Below are 21,634 nucleotides of genomic sequence, written 5' to 3' on the forward strand. Positions count from 1 at the left end.
ATACTGCCTCACTCAACTACTTTCGGTCCACGGGAACTTTGATAGCTATGTGCATCGCTTCAAGAGGAGGAGAACGGCGGGTTGCAGGTACTGTGCGACAGCTGACACAGCCGAACACACCTGGTTCGACTGTGTCAGGTGGGAGAACGAGAGACGTCAGATTCCGGTGGCCTTAACACCAGATAACGTAGTCAGACACATGCTCCAGAGTGAAAATGGATGGAGGGAGGTAGAGAGAGTGGCTCGTCTCGTTCTAACAGCGAAAAAGCAGGAGGAACCCCCTTGACGTGCACACGGCCCTCAATGTCAAAAGAGGTGTCGAAATGTGTTTTGTTTTTTTTAGTTATTAATGTACTTTGCTAGGTTAGGAATTTATGATTATATTATGTGTCTGCTCATGTTGTTGTTGGATTATGCTGCCGGATATACCGATGGACATGGAGTGGGGGGATATTGTGCTTACGGCGAAGGAGGCATGGCGCAACAAGTAATGAGGGGTCATGGGAATGCGTGGGGGATCGAGGACAGGTACAAGTCCATCTTGATGCGTGTAGGGGGCAGGGAGGCAGCCTCTATGCCTAGGGTGTTCGGGCCTACTCACGCGCAAGAGTGGGTGGGTCAAAGCTCCTCGATGATGGCATGGGGGACCCTCGAGGTGTGCATGGGGGGGACGCGTAACTGTGAAGGGCAAACGAAATGTGTGTCTTGATCAGGTACAATAGGGACTGGAAGGATCTCCTGCGGAGAAAAATTCTGATCACCGGAAGAGGTGATTAGTATGTTTTCGAAGAGGCACGAGAAACCCCGATGGGATGTCCGAGTTCGGACGAGCTAGGGAGGGCAGACTGTGCTTCCATGAAACCTTCAGACGACTGTGTTAAGCTTTTTAGCGTGGGCTGGTCGTCTTGGGGGAGTTTAAAAAAAAAATAAAAACATTATGTTGCGGCAGCTGGAGCACTCATCACCTCCACTATCAATGTCCCTCTGCACCAGCTTGTTTACAAAATCATTCACATGAAAATGGCTTTCGTTAGACAGACATTATTATACACTATAATTGTAATGTTGGAATTTCTGTTCATCAATGCTAAACTTTTTTCACAAACAGTAACTCTAAAAATATCTTTACAGACACAAAAAAATAAATAATTCAGTCCTACATTCTTGCAAACTGAAAGGGGTTTCAAAACTTTTCACAGCTTATAATTTTTAAATAATATCTAAGCCACATTAGAGTTGTCTTGTAGTTAATCATATATGTACAAACTCTAATTTATATGAAATTTTTTGAATGAGGTTACTATTTCTTTAATTTTGCAGCTTGTTATAAAATGTGTGAAGTTTGTTGCTATGTTATAGCTGTCAAAGAATTTTTTGTACAATAATAGTTAGTAAAGCTTATATCATTATCATCATAAAATGCTCTCAAGAAACTAGTGGCTAAGTGTGTGTATACTGCATCAATAGTACCCCTTTCACCACAAGAAGCGCAAAAAAAAGTATTTGGAAGTGGCCGTTAGTACCGCCACACCCGTGCAAATGAAATACTGTCTACGTGCGTACTTTAATTAGAATGATTAAATTAAATATCAAGAAATGTTTTAAATAAAATGATAAATATTTAAAATTAAGTTTTGTGTGTGTATGTAAGTTGTGGATCACAAAAAAAGCCGCGTGACGGGAAAGTCCTGCAACTGTGTTGTCAGCTTTTTTATCTAATTATTGTTGTTTTTATCTAAACTAAAACATATATTACATACTGCTACTTGTTTTTGTCATTTTTAAGTACTTATTAATATTTCAAGTGTGGTATTTTCATATTAACCTATATATATATATATATATATTTCTAAATGTATAATTCTAGTTGTCTTAAAAGGAACAGCAATCTATAATGTGGTAAGCTTTCAGAATTATCAATATATTAGGTTAATATTTACCACCCGGCTATATTTTAAATGTGGCCCTGTTATTTATTAAATTTACATTAAATTAATCTATTGTTACTCATCCTACCTTCTTTTGTAATTTTGAATTCTAATAAATTTATGTAGTTTATTTTAGATTTCTACTTAACTTGTTTCAGAAAAAATGTAAATTAATTTATTAGGCAGAATTTTCCATCTGTATATTTCCTTTAGTATTCTATAAAAAGTTATTTTTATAAACATACAATTTTACACAATTAAAGTTGAAAATGTTATTGTAAAATTACAATTGATTTGTTCAGATCATAAAGATATCCTCTTTTACATTACATTCTTATTTCTTAGAATTAAAATAAAATAGTTAACAAACAAAAATTAACAAAGATATAAATTCATTATCAAAATAAAAAAATAAATCTTTGAAAATTCTAAATGTAAAATTAATTTTTTAAAAGGGCGTTGTCCCTCCGCTTGGTACACGCCATTACAGGTATTACAGAGTTATTTTTATTTTTTTTTTGTCTTCAGTCATATGACTGGTTTGATGCAGCTCTCCAAGATTCCCTATGCTAGTCATTTCATTTCAGTATACCCTCTACATCCTACATCCCTAACAATTTGTTTTACATATTCCAAATGTGGCCTGCCTACACAATTTTTTCCTTCTACCTGTCCTTCCAATATTAAAGCGACTATTCCAGGATGCCTTAGTATGTGGCCTATAAGTCTGTCTCTTCTTTTAACTATATTTTTACAAATACTTCTTTCTTCATCTGTTGGCGCAATACCTCTTCATTTGTCACTTTATCTACACGTCTGATTTTTAACATTCTCCTATAGCACCAAATTTCAAAAGCTTCTAATCTTTTCTTCTCAGATACTCCGATCGTCCAAGTTTCACTTCCATATAAAGCGACACTCCAAACATACACTTTCAAAAATCTTTTCCTGACATTTAAATTAATTTTTGATGTAAACAAATTATATTTCTTACTGAAGGCTCGTTTAGCTTGTGCTATTCGGCATTTTATATCGCTCCTGCTTCGTCCATCTTTAGTAATTCTACTTCCCAAATAACAAAATTCTTCTACCTCCATAATGTTTTCTCCTGTTTTCACATTCAGTGGTCCATCTTTGTTATTTGTACTACATTTCTTTTTTATTTTTATACTTAAATTATATTATTAAATTAGTGAACATTTTCATTTAAGATATGTGAACTGAATTTATAAATATAAAAGTTCCCTGCTGTGAAGAAACGATGTAGGTAATTAATTATTTAATGACAGAAAGGGTGTATTAATTTGTTGTTATATACTCTCTGTCCCAGACCCATTTTTTCTTATGGTTGTAATGCATATAGTACGTGTGAAGTACAACATACACAAGTTAGGCTTAATTTCTCTGACGGTAATGATGTTCTTTATGCAGTCATTCTCAGTCTGAATGATGCTGAACAGTGTGAAAATACCGTTTGTAGAGCAAACATTTCCTATTTTTCAGTAGGCTTAGCATGCCTTTGAATGACGTACATTATGTTGAGTTAAGTAGGAAAGAGGAATCCATTTCACTTATTAGTAAGCCTGACCATACTTATAAATACATAAAAGATGAAATTGCAATTATTAAAAATGTTCAATACAACAGTGATAACTTGTAACACTCACAGTTCTGTACGTGAACATGATGATTACATACATATATATTAATTTAGGGCATCTCAATATAAATTTATTTTGGAAAAAGGGGTTTTCATTCAGGTTTTTCCTATACGATCATAATCTTTAATAGAAAATAAAATCATATCGTCATCAAATTAATGTACAGTATTATTTTTATTTTTATTTTTCATTTTAAATGTAGATTATCTTCAACTTTAATTTGAATTATTAAATGTTAAACAATTTATTTTCAAATCGATGAAAACTTTCATCGAGACGTACTTCATTCATTATGTCTTAATGAAAATGTCTTGTTACCAAAGTTTTCTTATAACGTTATTTAATTTTCTACAGTCATAAAATGTTGAATTATTATCTATTTCATATAATATTTATTTATATATTTACAAGAGTACATTCAAAATTATTGCTCATGTTTTTAATTTACTGAAGTAGCACTTCTTATTAATAGTGTACCACGTTACCCACTTGTTAGTTATTTATGAACAAAATTATATTAGCTGAATGTAGATGTAAACTAAATTAAATTACAAAATTAAAAATTCTTAATTAAATAAATAGATATTTATTAAAAAAATTAATAAATTAATTTTATAAATTAAAATATTAAATTGTAAAATGAAATTTTTAATATAAATTATTTATATATTCATTTAGAATTAAATGACATTCACTAATTTACTTTTGCATAATGAGTAAGTGTTATACCATTAAAAAATTTTGAAAAACTAATGTAGCTTTGTTTGAATTGTAAGTACTCAGTTTGTTTTAATGGTTCAACTTCATTTCATATTAAAATAAATAAATTATTTTTGTGTAAATAAAATTGAGATTAAATAGTTCTTTTGTGGTTGAGTTACACAATATAACACATGTTACGGGGAATTTATTAGTAAAGAGAATATATAAACAAACGTAGGTTCTATTTATTCTACAGTTTTATCTTATTTTACTGTTTTCCAAGTAAGCAATGCTTCCTGGTGAGAGATATTGTTTAATTGTTTTTATTTTTTACACGTATAATATCTTTTATTACCACAATCCACTAGAATGGGATGAACAAAAAAATTGATTGTGGTTTGAAGGCCTGTTAATGTAGAAAATGTAGACTGATGTAAATGTAAAATATTGATTAAAAACTCTTATTAATTCCTTTTCTAAAGCAAGATGTAGCTAAAAAAAGAAAATATCTATGTAGAGTCATTCTTTTGGAGAGGTGGTGAATATTAAATAAAAAGTTTTGATAATCTGTGATTCTGATAAAATAAAAATTCCACTTTTGTAAGTAAAATATTTTGCTAAAGTGCACCAGCAAAGATTTGAAATTTTATTTTTATTGAGACACGCCCACCTGTTTTTCCAATTTTTCCATAAATTTAATATGTTTTCTTCGCCAAGGTCATACCTACCTATCAAGTTGAAGATCATTTAACAGGGTCCAGAATTATAAGACCAAATGCAGGCCAACATACATGTGTTCAGTACATATGCGCATAGTGCATTTTTTTTTGTCTTTAGTCATTTGACTGGTTTGATGCAGATGCCCAAGATTCCCTATCTAGTGTTAGTCGTTTCATTTCAGTATACCCCCTACTCCCTACATCCCATACAATTTGTTTTACATATTCCAAACGTTGCCTGCCTGCACAATTTTTTCCCTCTACCTGTCGCTCCAATATTAAAGTGACTATTCCAGGATGCCTTAATATGTAACTGTCTTTTAACTATATTTTTCCAAATGCTTCTTTCTTCATCGATTTGCCTCTTCATTTGTCACTTTATCCACCAATCTGATTTTTAACATTCTCCTATAGCACCGCATTTCAAAAGCTTCTAATGTTTTCTTCTCAGGTACTCCAATCGTCCAAGTTTCACTTCCATATAAAGCTACACTCCAAACATGTACTTCAAAAATATTTTCCTGACATTTAAATTAATTTTTGATGTTAACAAATTATATTTCTGACTGAAGGCTCGTTTCACCTGTGCTATTCAGCATTTTATATCGTTCCTGCTTCGTCCATCTTTAGTAATTTTACTTCCCAAATAACAAAATTCTTCTACCTCCATAATCTTTCCGCTTCATTTTTTAAATTCAGTGGTCCATCTTTGTTATTTCTACTACATTTCATTACTTTTGTTTTGTTTTTGTTTATTTTCATGCAGTAGTTCTTGCGTAGGACTTCATCCATGAAGTACATTGTTCCTTCTAAATCCTTTTTACTCTCAGCTAGAATTACTATATCATCAGCAAATCGTAGCATCTTTTTCTTTTCACCTTTATCTTTACCTTACTCCAAATCTAAATTGTTCTATAACATCATTAAATGCAAGTTCTATGTAAAAATTAGGAGTAACGGTTATAGGGAACATCCTTGTTGGACTTCCTTTCTTATTACGCCTTTTTTCTTATGTTCTTCAATTATTACTGTTGCTGTTTGGTTCCTGTAAATGTTAGCAATCGTTCTTCTCTCTCTATATTTGAACACTAACTTTTTTAAAATGCTGAACATTTTATTCCAGTCTACATCATCGAATGCCTTTTCTAGGTCTATAAATGCCAAGTATGTTGGTTTGTTTTTTTTTAATCTTCCTTCTACTATTAATCCCTAAAATTGCACTAAAATTGCTTCCCTTGCCCTATACTTTTCCTGAAACCAAATTGGTCTTCTCCTAACACTTCTTCCACTCTCCTTTCAATTCTTCTGTACAGAATTCTAGTTAAAATTTTTGATACATGGCTAGTTAACATAATTGTTCTGTATTCTTCATATTTATCTGCTCCTGCTTTCTTTGGTATCATGACTATAACACTCTTTTTGAAGTCTGACGGAACTTCCCCTTTTTCATAAATATTACTCACCAGTTTGTATAATCTATCAATCGCTTCCTTACCTGCACTGCGCAGTAATTCTACAGGTATTCTTTCTATTCCAGGGGCCTTTCTGCCATTCAAATCTTTTAATGCTCTCTTAAATTCAGATCTCAGTATTGTTTCTTCCCTTTCATCCTCTTCGACTTCCTCTTCTTCCTCTGTAACACCATTTTCTAATTTATTTCCTCTATATAACTCTTCAATATATTCCACTCACCTATCGACTTTGCCTTTCGTATTACAAATCTGTGTACATTCCTTGTTTAACACATTATTAGAATTTAATTTATTTATCACAAAACTTTCCAGTATGCTGTGTCAATTTTAGCTATGATCACTTCTCATTCTACTTCTGAACACTTTTCTTTAATCCACTCTTCTTTCGCTAGTTTGCAGTTCCTGTTTATAGTATTTCTGAATTGTCAATTCCTTTTACTTTCTTCATCACTAGCATTCTTTTATTTTCTACTTTCATCCATCAGCTGCAATATATCGTCTGAAATCCAAGGTTTTCTACCAGTTCTGTTTGTTCCATCTAAGTTTGCTTCTGCTGATTTAAGAATTTCCTTTTTAACATTCTCCCATTCTTTTTCTACATTTTCTATATTATCTTTTTTTGCTCAAACCCTTGCAAAGTCCTCCTCAAAAATCTTCTTTACCTCTTCTTCCTCAAGTTTCTCTAAATTCCATCAATTCATCTTACACCTCTTCTTCAGGTTTTTAAACCCCAATCTACATTTCATTATCACTAAATTATGGGCACTGTCAATGTCTGCTCCAGGGTAAGTTTTGCAGTCGATGAGTTGATTTCTTAATCTTTGCTTAACCATGATATAATCTATCTTATACCTTGCAGTATCACCTGGCGTTTTCCATGTATATATCTTCTACTATGATTTTTAAACTGGGTGTCGGCAGTTACTAAATTATACTTCGTGCAAAAAATTCAATAAGCCAGTCCCCTGTTTCATTCCTTTTGCCCAGCTCGTATTCACCCACTATATTTCCTTCTTTGCCTTTTCCAATGCTTGCATTCCAATCTCCAACTATTATTAAATTTTCATTTCCTTTTATGTGTTTAATTGCTTTTTCAATTTCTTCGTATACACACTCTACCGCATCATCATCATCATGAGTGCTTGTAGGCATATAAGCATTAACAATCATTGTCGGTTTAGGTTGCATATATACATATATAATACACACTATCGTCTGACAAAAACAGATTTTTTGGACTTGGGAGTATTGGAATAGAAATTTTATTTGTAGATAAAGTGCAGTTTATTTAAATATATTTTTTTAAATCCATCCTCGAGACATAAAACTTAAAAAAACAAATTGTTTTTAGATTTTTTTTACCCATGTGTATACTTTCCTGTTATAGCTACAGCTTCTGTAGTAGCATATATCACTATAGCTGGGAAAGTAAAAATAACCAAATCATTTAGATATGTTTCGATTCATATTTATTAAGTATGAACACCTTTCTTTCCCCACTTTGATGAAAGAATTGTATCATAGTGATAAAAAGATCTTCAGGATCTTTTTACATATACTTAGAAAAATAATTAGTTATTAAACTTATTTCTAATAAAAGTTTAAACCAGATTCATTTTTTATAATGATATAAGAGATTTTTGAATTCAGTTCTGTTAAATTAATTTAATGTAATTGAAGGAAAATAAATTCATGAACTGATTAAAATCACCGTCATATAATACTGACATTATTTTTGGAAAAAAGATTTTGTGTCACTTTTAAAACTACCGGTTTAAATAAAATATGTAAGATCATACAGAAGGGCTTTATTACTAGATACCACCAGCATAAACAAGGAATAGATATAGGGACAACATACAACAGATCAAATTTTGCAAATCACTTCATAAAAAAACACACACAAACAACGACATTTACTGTTATATGTAACATTTGTATTTAGCATATAAAAATTAAGATCACAATTGTATTAAATGAAGTTTATAAACGCAGTAAATTAAAAAAAAAACATTTAATTAAATGAAGAAAAAACATAGATCAAACATATTATACCATTATGTTTTCTATCTTTCTTAGGACTGGTACAATAACAGTATTACCAATAACTTCACTGAATACAGTGCTGCTAATAATCTCTGAAAGGTTCGTTGAAAGCAAATTTTTACAATTTTAAAATTGAATTGTTTAATATATAATAATTTCAAAGTAATCATGGGTTTCATCTAACTAAAGAATCTTCGGAGAGGTTTATGTGAAATTAAATTAAAAGACTCCCGTTGAAAAAAAAAATCTATTGATGAATCTTTGAATAACTTTGATCTGATAAACTTGATCGCTTGTTTGATTCCTTAAATATGCACACATCATTTTTCAATTAATACCTCCAAAATTTGGTATTTGTTTTTTTGGATGATAAACCAATTGAAAATGTTTTTAAAAAATACATTCATAGTTATTTTTTTGCTGAGCAAATTGTCTGTTAGTATTAAAGTTGTTGTTGAATTTTTTATGTATGCAGAATTTAAGCATTCTACAAAAATAAACTGAAAAGTATTTTTGATTTTTTTAATGGGAATTAAATTTTTAAATTTAATATTGAGCAAAATTTTCTGAACTAAAGATTACGTATCTATAAAAATTGACTTTTTTATTATTATCTTTTATTAATTGTTGCAGGGAAAACATTTTGTTGTCGTTTGCTGCAGTATTGCTTACTGTAGCTAGTGGAAATGGTGCTCCTTCAGAAATTGATAATGAACTTTCAAAATTTGATGCAATAACCGATGAATTTATTGGTAAAATTAACTCGATGCAACAATCCTGGACAGTGAGTTGAGCTGTTAATTTATTAAATTTTTTATATTTGTTGTTTTTTATATGCTGCTTCCTTCCACAGGTTTGCTTGTATCATGATATCAAAATTGTTACATTTTAATCGGTTCAGTATGGGATTACAGTTTATTATAATACAAACTTTCTAATCAGCGTTATTTTTAATATTAAATTCAATGTTTTAACAGATTGTGGTTAATTTATAGTTCCAAATATATAATAGCAAATTTCTTAATTATATTTGGACGGTATTTTACGATTTATGGGCTTGGAACAATGAGACTGTCCAGATCTCGAAAACACATGACAGGGTTTCTTTGAAGTTTGGATTCAAAGGATGAGATCAAAGGATCACTAATAGAAATTAGTTTGAAAAATTATAAAAAATAAAGTCTTACTACAAAACTTTTCTAGTGCCCTTTCTATATTAAATGACTGAAATCTTGGTTAAAATTGTCATAACCGAAGATTTTAACATCAAACAATTGTTTTTTGGTGTTCTTAATAATGATGTGTCACAATCAACCCTTTTCATTTAAAAGATCTACTTGTCCACCATAGAAGCTACTTGTGGATAGAGGTGTGGTGGTCTCATAACTAAAAGTACTAGTTTTGAGTTAGGTGTATATTTCTATGTTTAACAGTTGAATAGCTATTTAACATTCTCCATACATTGTTAATATTCTTTATTTATAATAAAGTCACTTTTGAACATATCAAAAATCACAAGCTTAGTAGTAGTTTACTTTGGTGTTACATTGTGCGAATAATAGTATTTTATGACTGATAACAAGTACGTGGATTCAAAAATATTTTTATTTAAATTAATAAGTTTACATTAGGTGCGGCTATTATAGTGTGTTCATATGTTGTTTTTTTTATGTACAGGTACACCTGGGCCGTGAGGTACTGGCCATATTGCCAAATAACAATTTGGGTACCCAATTTCTTTCTTATTTTTTAGATTGGATCCGTGTACATTACAAGAACAAAAGTAGCAATCATCACTGTGATTTTGTGGTTCTTTCCAGATCATTGGTACTCCAAACCGAAAATACATTTACTTACCTTCTGTCCATCTGCATACCTCTTCCACACAAGCAGAAGAAACTGTATGAGGGTGCCACGTTTTATCCCAGTCACCAAGTTTCATCCCAAAATAGGCATATTACAGTTTTTTAATAAAGTCTGTAATATTTCTTTGCTGTTTCTTCACCATAAACTCCTCACAATTTAAAAAGAAGATATTAAGTGAATTAACACAACCCCTTGAAGCCATTTTGAAATATAAAAACACAAGGAATGCACAAATAAAATAACTTCAAAACTAAAACACTATACAAGGGTTAGAAGACTATTAGACATTAGTAAAACCTTTCAACACAATGTTCTAATTGCAACTGATTTATTTTTATTTCAGTAGAGTGAAAGGGAATAGGAATGAGTGAGTCACCTTAGCTTGACAAAAATGACTCATTAAGTCGCTCTAATTAATCGTAGTACATCATCTATTAGTCACTCAAATTATTGTACCAAACCAAAATTATGAACACTACTTGTATTCATTCCATATAACGAAAATAATAATAAAATATCAAAAAATTAATACGGGTTTAATTTTTTATTCAACATTTTATAAATAATATATATTGACTATCAATTTTTCAGAATATTAAAAAAATTGATTTAGTGAAAAGTGGTACATGATGGAATTTTTTTGACTATTTTTCCTGATACCAGCACACAGAAATCTATATGAATCAGTTAATTTCAAATAACTTTTCCATTGCTGATCTGTGTAATCAGTAACATATTAAATATTAAATAAAATAAGATTTTGTATAATAAGCAGTTGGTAATTTTTTTTTAATATGGTAAATTTAGGCTTATCCCTAGTTGGTTATATTTCAAAAATATAGACCTATTTTGGTCTATTTCAAAAAGTAAAACTAGTAATGACATTTGAGATTTTTGTTGAACCAAAATGTCAATATTCTAGTAAAAGATAGAATAATTGATATTATTCAAAAACCAATTGTACAGGAAACTGGTATTATGCAGGAAAAGGTTATATGGAAACCGGTGTCCTTTGGTGGTTGGGTTTCAATTAACCACACACTTCAGGAATGGTCGAACTGAGACTATACAAGACTACATTTCATTTACATTCATACATATCATACTCATTCATCCTCTGAAGTATTATCTGAACAGTAATTACCGGAGGCTAAACAGGAAGAAGAAAGGCTCTATGGAAAAAATACATACAGTACAACTTAGTTTAAATGGATCTTTAATTTACACATCATAGTTTAGTGGTTATTGTAAATGCAGTTTTTATTTTATTAAATGTACGTTAAAAGTAAACTGTACTCAATGTTTGCTATATTATAATTAATTTGAATTGAACAATAGATTTTTACAGAGGCGGATTAACCTGCAATAGTTGCTATATTAGTATTGGCATATATTTAGAGATAAATTATTACAACTCCCAAAAACAAACATATTTGATTATTAGGATATTATGACAAGTTCCTTTAAAGAAGTGTACCATTTTTGTTATTAAATTTTATTGACTGTATTAATAATAATTAAAATCAGTTGTATGGTTTCTTTTTATTCATAGGCTGGCTATAATTTTCCTCCAGGAACTAAATTTTCAGATTTAAAGATATTGGCAGGAACAAAACGTCAGCGACCTCCAGTTATTAAAGAAATAGATGTACCGAATTCAGTTGTAATACCAAAGTCGTTTGATGCTCGTGAGAACTGGCCTAACTGTAAAAGTATTAAAGAAATTAAAAACCAAGGACACTGTGGATCTTGTTGGGTGAGTTATATTATTTAAAATATAGTACAGTAACTAATTTTCCTAAAAGCTTTTTTTTACCAAAAGACCTTCATCAATCACATTTAGCTAAACTCGAAAGAAAACTTATGTTAACACAATCACATTTCCCAAGGTGGCACTGTTCTGTTAGAAACAAAATAGTTCATTATTAGGCAGCAGTTAATAGTGTCATCTTTTTTAAAGAATTATTATTTTTTAAATTATCCAATTGTTTTTCACAAGTTGCATTATTGTAAAGTTTTGTTTAACTAAAATCTCTGCTTTCATATTGAACTAATTCAAGTTAGATTAGTTGTGTTTAGTTCAGTATGATATTAAATATAGGTATGATGTTGAATAACAATTATTACTAGGATTTCATGTAAAAAGCAGTCTGAAAACAATATAGGTGAAAAAATTACAAAGAAAAACTTAAAAATATTGTGTCACGTAATGCTTTATGGTAATGAAAACAAAAAGGAAAATATTAGCCTTTCAACTGTGTTGCAGGAAAATTGAAAAATAAGGTGGGTTTATAAAATTTGAATTAAAAAGATCTTAAGGTAAGGAGAGAAATTTTTGGCAGAATCTTGTAAACAGATTAATTTGGCTTTTAGGACATGTATAAGACATTGGGTTTAATTAATCTGGTAACTGAAGTTGTGTCAAAGGAAAAAATTGTAAAAAAAAAGAGTGGAATTATTTTAATTATACTCCTTTAAAACTGTTACCTGTTAATTACAGTTAACAGTTTCATTCCTTTTAAATAAATAATTAATTTTTAGATGATCCCATTGTTTTTAACTGCTCTGTTACTGAAAAATATTTTTCATAACATTTACATTGTCATACTGAATTATTTCATGTTAGACGCCTGTGTTAGATTGTCTATAATTAAACAATATAATATTGATTAATAATTGTTACCAGACTTTCATACATAAAGCAGTCTGCAAGTAAGAATCTTTCAATACAGCTGTAAGAATTGCAAAGAAATCCTTGAAATATTGTGTGCTGGGTAACAATATTTATGGTAACAAATACACAATTCAACAAGAATTTTTAATGCCTTATTGAAAATAATAGGTTACATAAAACGTTGAACAACTTTGTATTTTGTGAATGAGTGCGCGCGTGCACCCACACATTGTTAAGTTTGAGAAACCATGAATGTATAAAACATAGAAAAAATATCCATATGCTCAAATTGTTGAACACAGATTATATAATATTATTTTATTTTTATGACCACAAATATACTGTTATAAAATTATTTTAATGAGAAATATAAAACAGATGAAATGGTAGCTGAAAAATGACATATCCTTGCCAGAAATAAAATCAAAAACCAATTGATCTAGACTGAGTACATTAGCAATTGTGCACCAAAAGACTCTCCAGTCGTAATAAAAAAAAGAAAAAAAAAGTTTTGTATGTAAGTATTTTTTTTATCAACAAACTAAATTACCAAAATTTTTTATTTAATATTCACCCCCTCTCCAAAAAATGACTTTATATATACTCTCATACATACATATTTTTTCAGCTATATCTTGCTTCATAAAAGCTGTTAATGGGAATTTTTTGCACCTATATTGTCTATATCAGTAGGTCTTCAAACCACAATAAAATATTTTCCCATCCCACTACAATGGTCTGTGATAGCAAAAAAAAAAATATTTTTTTTTAAATTTATTTTAAATGTAAATCAATCTCAGAATTTATCCACTGCATTTAAATCTTAATTTGTTTGACAAACCTTACTCTTTAGTATTTCTTTCTATTTTCAATTTTTCTATTTTCACCCTCTTCCTAGAAAATTACAACTTTATTTATTTAGAGTTGTGGCTATTATCTTTGTATTTTTTAATATCGTAAAGCTGAAAAATAAAGCTTAAAATGAATGAATTGAAAAAATGAATTGCATAACATAACCAATCTAGCCAGGAAAGTTATAGAATTCAAGCTGGGTTTTTAAAAAATTGTTCATTTACACTGGAAAATCAGAACATTTTATTTTTTAACATTTCAGGCTGTATCATCAGCTACTACAATGTCTGATAGACTATGTATTTCATCTAAGGGGAAGTTTAACTCAGATGTATCAGCTCAACAGATAATATCATGCAGTGAGATAAATGGATGTCATGGTGGTTTGCCATATGCAGCATGGAATTACTTTGTTGAACATGGCGCAGTTACTGGAGGGGATTATCATTCAAATGACGTTAGTAATTTCTTCTTTATATATATATATATATATACATATATGTATGGGGGTGGAGGTGTATGTGTGTGGGTATGTGTTTTTTTTTAATTACAGCTGGTGAGAAGTTTCACATTGATTTGTGCTCCAATGGTAAAATGAGGGTATACTGAAACTCTTGGGACAAAAAATTTGTGGAAAAATGTGGTTTTATACAATATAAAAGTATATTTTGCTTGATGAATTATTTTTCCCCAGGAGCTTTTGAAGATATAATGATGTTTATGTTTCATTTAAGATCCAGTTAAAATCTACAACATTTTTATATGCTTTGAAGTTTTTAATAAACTTAAAATTCTACTAACTGTTTTATAAGTGGGTTGAATAGTTTAAATAGGATAGAACAAGTATCACTGATTTTCATTGGAGCAGAAAACCAATGCAAGTTTTGACTTTGCAAAATCGCATTGCATTATTAATCTATTCGCAAAGAGACGCATTAAAATTTGGGAAATTATTGAAATTTGTAGTGCAAGTATTGGCACGTTTATTCTATTATCCCCAATAAGCTAAATAAGCAAAATTTGTTTAAGGTGGGTTCCACAGCAGTTGACTCAAGATCATAAAGATACCCAAATTCAAATTTGTATGGAACTTAAATTTTAACGATTGTCAGCAGAGGATATAATGCTTATTTAGATCCACATAATAACTTGTGATAAAACTTAGATTCATCATTATGAGCAGGAATCCAAGCGCATATATTACTAAACACATAATATTCAGTAAAGGTATGTTAACAGTGATTTGGACTAAAGCGACCCAATCACTGAAATTTGTTTTAGTGATTTGGAAGAACAATACAACCAACAGGGAGTACAATTGTTACATGCTAAAAGTAAAGTAAAACGAGTAATAAAGAGGAGATGTACTGATTCTCTCTCAATAGGCATAATTCTTCCACGTGATGATGCCCACCAAAATACCGCTCAAAAGACACTGAAAGTTATTCAGAAATTGGGTTGGGATGATATGACTTCCACATTACAGTCCCAATCTCAAACCAAAAGATTTTTTTTTGTTTTGTCCTCTAGAGTTTTTTTCATGGCACCAATGAACAGTTCAAGAGAATGGTACAAGAATGGCTCAGACAAAAAGGTGAACAATTCTTTATTACTGGAATAAAAAAGCTCATAGAAAATTGGAACAAGTGCCTAAATGTAGCCAGAAAATATGTTGAAAACTTGTTAATTTCACTAAATATATATATATTTTACATTAAATATTTTCTACAGTTTTATATATATATATATATATATATATATATAGCAACCCGGCAATGCTTCACTATTGCTAGATTTCAGTATGTATATATATATATATATTTATAGATTAAATGAACACAATTGAAAGTTTGATAAAACATTAACAAAATGAACATTATGGAACTTCACAAAACTTAACCTTTCCCTTTTTGTTCTTTCCCCTTTCCATTCCCCCTTCCCTTTTCCCCTGTACCCATTTCCCTTTTTACTATTTTCATTTTAACATGTTCCTTTTCCCCATTTCCCTTTCCTTTCCCCATTTCTCTTTCCCTTATTTCCCATTTTCCCTTCCTCTTTTGCCCCTTTCCTTTTTCTTTTTTCTCCTTCCTCCTTTCTATTTCCTGTTTTCCCTTTTTTATTTTTTCCATTTCCCCGCTCTTCCCTTTTTACATTTTTCCCTTTTACCTTTTCTGATTTTTCCTTTTCTCCCTTTTTCCCTGCGTGTAAATTGGTCCAGTAGCTTTTAGTCTATAGCCTACATATATGTTGGAAACAATGAAATGGAATTATAATATATTTAGTATAGCATGAACACATGCTATAAAATGTTGGATGTAAAAGCTGTTGCTTTTACATCCAACAGATAGCACTGTTTTTCAAAAAAAGCATGTTTTACCTGTCACAGGTGTGACATCTTAGGTATATAAATAGTAAGTATACTAAATAGTATAAATAGTATAGTATAAATAGTATAAAGCAGTCGGTGAAGAATGTTTGGAGATTTAAGATTTTGAACAAATGAACATTTACATTTTTTTATATAGATATATTAATTTATTTAGGTTAAGTTTTGTATAGTCCATTTTTTCTTCCTCTGTATATCTCTATATACAATATAATATTCTTTAAGCCTCCGCAAAGCACAGAATTAAAGAATCACTCTTACCTTTAAATTTTTACTTCATCAAAACGCTTTCAGACCTAAGCCCATCCTCAGTGATATCTTTTATAAATTATTAAACTGTTTACAATTTATACAATAACTCTATTAGCTTTTTACATTTTGTAAAATTGTTTGTTTAAAATAAAAATAGATTTTAAAAAACTTTAAAAAATCTTTATATATAATAATATATATATATATATATATATATATATATATATATATATATATATATATTATAATATGCACTCACATACATACACATAGTCTTCGAAATTAACAAAAGGACAACCGCTTAATGTAATAAGAATAATTTATGAATATTGTTCTGTGTACTGTAATTGTGTATCTGTGACTAACAAAAGATCTGAAAGGTAAACTCTAATGAAGGAAGGAGGGTCAAGTATGTAGGACATTCATATTATTTTGAACAAAGGATATATAAGAATGAATAAGATGAATGAATGAATAAGACATATATATATATTGTACATAAGATATATATTATTTAAGACATAAGGTGTACAATATATTATACAAGACATATATTGTATATATAAGACATATATTAACAAAGGATTTGAAGAAATATTTTGAATAATGGAATCAACAATCAAAGGAGATAAAAATTGTTAATATTTGCCATGTTCTTTTTGCTGAAACTAAAAATTAAATAGAAAAAATCTTGAATATTATATACTTTATAAAAAAAAAAATAAATAAATAAAAAAATAAAAATATATATAAATTTGAAAACAGATAAAAATAGATTAAGAGTGATGAAATGAGACAAAAAGTGATGAATTATATATTTAAATCATTGATGAAAAGGTGCATTAACATTCTTTCTAAATCATATTTAAAAAAGCTTACTTTTAGTACTATTTATAGTATAAAATGTGGAAGATCTTATCAGAGCTGTAGCTCCTCTTCATCATTGGTATTATAGATAATGCCTATTTTAAAGCAGTTATGAAACAATTTTAGTATATATTGACAAATTAATATTAACTGCTTTTAACCTATAGATAGATATATTTTTAACTGCAGATAAATCATTATTTTTTATGATAAAGCTTTATCTATAAAGCTAACTGGTAAATAAAGAATTAATCATAAATTTTGCTTTTCTTTAATTAAGGGTTGTCAACCATACCTTGTGAAACCGTGCATTAATAGAACAGCAGATAGTGATGACAATTCACATCCAGAACAATGTCCTTCTACTGATTACGTCAAAACGCCAAAATGCCAGTCAAAATGTTATAATCATCGCTATCATAAAAGTTACACAAAAGATTTGCATAAAGGTATGTTAATATTAGTTAAATAATTTCGCTATTTAATTAGAATATGCTGTATTAACATCAAGAAATTTATTACTACTAATCAAGAAGAAAGATATTCTGTTTCAATTCATAATATGCTCCAAGAATTGTTGCAGTTCCTGAAATTATTATTGCAGTATTTATATTAAAAAATTGTTAAACGTTAAAGCATTATGGTAAAAAGCATCCAATCACTTGCATTCAGTATTTAAACTGGATTTTGAAATATTTAATTGTTTTTAATAAACCTCAAAACTGAATCCATAGCTGTAGAAGTTTCAGTTATACATTGTGCTTTCAACCTGAATATTACACATTATGCTCTTTTGAAAAATTGGAAATGTATTTGCACAATAATATTGTTGAAGCATCTTTAACATATCTGAAAGATAAGTTGCAGCATGCATCAAAAGTTAATTTTGGAATTTTATTACACACTGGCAGTCATTTTCATGTTTTGTCTCACCCTGAGTACTTATTTTTTCATCTAAAATTTATTTCCTATAATATTACTCGCTGTGTATACTTCTCTGATTAATGAGCTTTTTATAAATTAAACTTAAAACACAATAATGGAGTTAAAATCTACTTGATACACTGAACATTATAACAAAATTTAATATCAGTAAATATGATTAATGCTGAAAATTTAGATATGACCTGCAATCACTGTAACATTTCACTTGGGTTAATCAGAGTTGTCTTATTATCATCATCAGAGAAAAGAATTTCATGTAAATTAATTTAAATGTTTTTTTTTTATTAAATGAAACAATTTCTTTTAAATTAAAATTATATCAGTCAAACCTTTTAATTGATTGTTTCAGCAAAACAAGTTTTTGGAGTACCTCAAAATATTACACAAATACAACTGAATATAATGACTTATGGACCAGTCGTTGCTGATTTTGATGTTTATGCAGATTTCATGACATACAAATCTGGTAGGTATTAAATGTATCATTTCTTTTCTTTTACTCTAGTACTACCGTGTTGAGATTTATCGGTTTTTATCTGAGAAAATTAGTTTTTTTGTATTTACAATATTCACATCTTTCATGTAATTATGAATTGACCAGTTTATTTGTAGTCATTTGATTCACAACTTATTAAATTTTTCTGACTGATATCTTTAAATTGTGCTATGTTTGATTATTCTAAATATAAATAATTATTGTACTATTATGTTTTTAAATAATTGATATAATCTTTATTTTATGAATTAGTAATTGACTTATTAGATTGATGTTTTTATTCCTCACTGGAATGTGGTCTCATTAAGATCTACCCATTCAGTAATTTAACTTCATCATCTAAACACCATCATTTAATCTTTAGAATGCATGTCAGCGTACAGAGTATAAAAAATAAAGTATCAGGATTTTAATTTGTTATAATATCTCTTGGATGAGATGTACAGCATTGATTTAAGGCTAGAATCAAAAAGAATAGAAACAGTTTTATTTTATTGTGTGCATGTTTGTAGATTGATTTCCTATCTTTCTGCTTGGTAGCACTGGGAAAGATGATTGAACAGAAAGTCTTCTGCGTTTTGCTGTTTGCTAAATGTTAATCTAAGAGTGTGTGATGACCTGATTCAATTTTCCATGAACATTGTTCAACATTTTCATCAGGGAGTTTTTCCTGCGTAGTCCTAGAAAATTTGTTAAAAAAGCCAGCAAACTAGCAATGTTGGTGATGTTAGTGTTGAATGTTTTAAGAAACTCTTACACATGTGTCCATATCGTTTATTCCTATTACATGTAGGATTTGAGACCTACTGAATACACTGTGCATGCTGACTTTATGATCAAAATCTTGCAGCATAAAGATTATTCTGTTTAGTGTTGAATCAACATTTCATCTTAGTGGAAAAGTTAGCACATATCATATGTGTGTGTATCTGGGAATCAAAAAATTCCCATGAATTCCTACAATGTAAAGAGATTACCCAAAATTAAACATTTTCTGTGCTATATCCCGATGACAAGCTTATGGACTGGTTTTTTTTACTGAAGCAAGAATAACAAGAGTTGCTTATTTGAATATGCTGCATATTCCAAATGAATAGCTGCATAGATCCTGAGAAGGATCTGATATCATTTCATCTATTAATTCATTTATTTTACCTGCTCATTAATATACATGCGTTGCATATGCAAGGTTAATAATAGAAAAATAAACAAAAAAATAATTATCATCAAGGTCCATAAAGTATTACCTTATATGTATCATATCTCTTTCTAGTTACATGCAACATATCGCCATAAAATATTGCTCATCTCCTTTAAGTGACTGTGAATCTAACTGTGATGTTTTATTACATAATCCCTTATGTCTTGTCATTGTTATTATTTTATCAATATAGAAATTATTTATTTTAATGTTAATTGGTATTAAATAAAAACATATTACAATAACACAATTTAGAATTTTATTCCAACTATAGGAAACCTAAAATCTGCCAAATTAGAAAATTAAGGAGATGAAATGAATGAAATCTCCATGGCATTTTCAAACAGATTTTATTTCACTTTGTAAAGTTAAACGTAGTTCATCTTTTGAGCTTTTGATTGAATATGCAATCCTCATTTTAAAGACTGGTTTAAACTTACAAACAATAATATCTGTTTTCAAAGCTCTATGCTGCCAGTTATATGTAGTAGTTAGTATTAGCAAGTTCTGACTGTTTTCAATGTTCTAGTGTGTAATTTTTGCTGAAATTTTTTCTGTATGTTAAGTTTTCTTTGTTATATGTATACACAATTTTTTATGAAAGCAAGTGTTTGTGGTAAATAACTTCTTTTTTTTATCAGGTGTGTATGAACACCATTTTGGAAAAATTCTTGGTGGACATGCGATAAGAATAATTGGTTGGGGAGAAGAAAATGGTAAAGATTATTGGTTGATTACAAATCAGTGGGGGAAGGAATGGGGAAATGAAGGCACTGTTAAGTTCCTCAGAGGTAAAAATGAATTAGGCATTGAAGAAGATGTAGTTTCTGGAATAACTGGAGATATTTAACAGTTAAATTTATGTAAAATGTATAATTTATAAGATGTGTAATATATTACAAAATGAAACAGAAATAGTCTAATTTTTTTTAACAGATTTCCTTTTCATAAGTTATGTAAGTGAGAAATTACTGTTTGTTCATTGATAAAACGAATTGTTAATTAACTGTATATAATTGAATTCAAATGAAACTTCAATCCATTTTTTATTATCTTTCTACTTCTTCAATGATGTTTGATTTACGAAGGTGAATCTTAGCTCTTTGCAACCATAATATTTCTATTAGCTGTACTAGATTACTAGACAACGTATGTGTTAAGGAAGCTTGCAGTCAACTGATCTTTGTAGAGCATGTGGTTGGTTCCATAATGCTTTGGCTACATTAAATTTTTTAAGTCGTGTAATTTTTTAGTATTCAACCCATTGTCTGATATTCGCTTTACACTGGTTCATTACAGAACACCTGTATCATGTAAGATTTCCCCTCTTCTAACATTCCCTATCAGAGATCAACAGAAGTACTTGTGAATTTTATATTCAAATAGTGCGGTACCAATCAGCTAGGTACTGTACAAATTTAAGTCTTTTATCCAGTTAATCTTTAATCTTTAGAATTACTCAGTATGACGTAAAAATTAAATGAGCAGGATAAACAAAAATTATACTTGCTTTTTTTTTCTATGTGAAAAACACTTCTGCGTTATTACTGCCCGGACATGATATATT

The 21,634-nt window shown here is 29.4% G+C and overlaps 1 protein-coding gene across 1 annotated transcript; it reads left to right on the forward strand.

The window, feature by feature from the left end:
• Window positions 1-1,812: 1,812 nt before the first annotated feature.
• LOC142326486 (cathepsin B-like) lies at window positions 1,813-20,982 on the forward strand. The gene is made up of 7 exons (XM_075369064.1): window positions 1,813-1,899; window positions 9,162-9,312; window positions 11,947-12,150; window positions 14,183-14,377; window positions 17,706-17,874; window positions 18,720-18,836; window positions 20,709-20,982. The coding sequence occupies exons 1-7, from the start codon at window positions 1,895-1,897 to the stop codon at window positions 20,915-20,917; spliced, it is 1,050 nt and encodes a 349-aa protein (XP_075225179.1). The 5' UTR covers window positions 1,813-1,894; the 3' UTR covers window positions 20,918-20,982.
• Window positions 20,983-21,634: the final 652 nt, after the last annotated feature.

The sequence above is a fragment of the Lycorma delicatula genome, chromosome 6 (genome assembly GCF_047948215.1).
Source record: "Lycorma delicatula isolate Av1 chromosome 6, ASM4794821v1, whole genome shotgun sequence".
Lineage (NCBI taxonomy): Eukaryota > Metazoa > Arthropoda > Insecta > Hemiptera > Fulgoridae > Lycorma > Lycorma delicatula.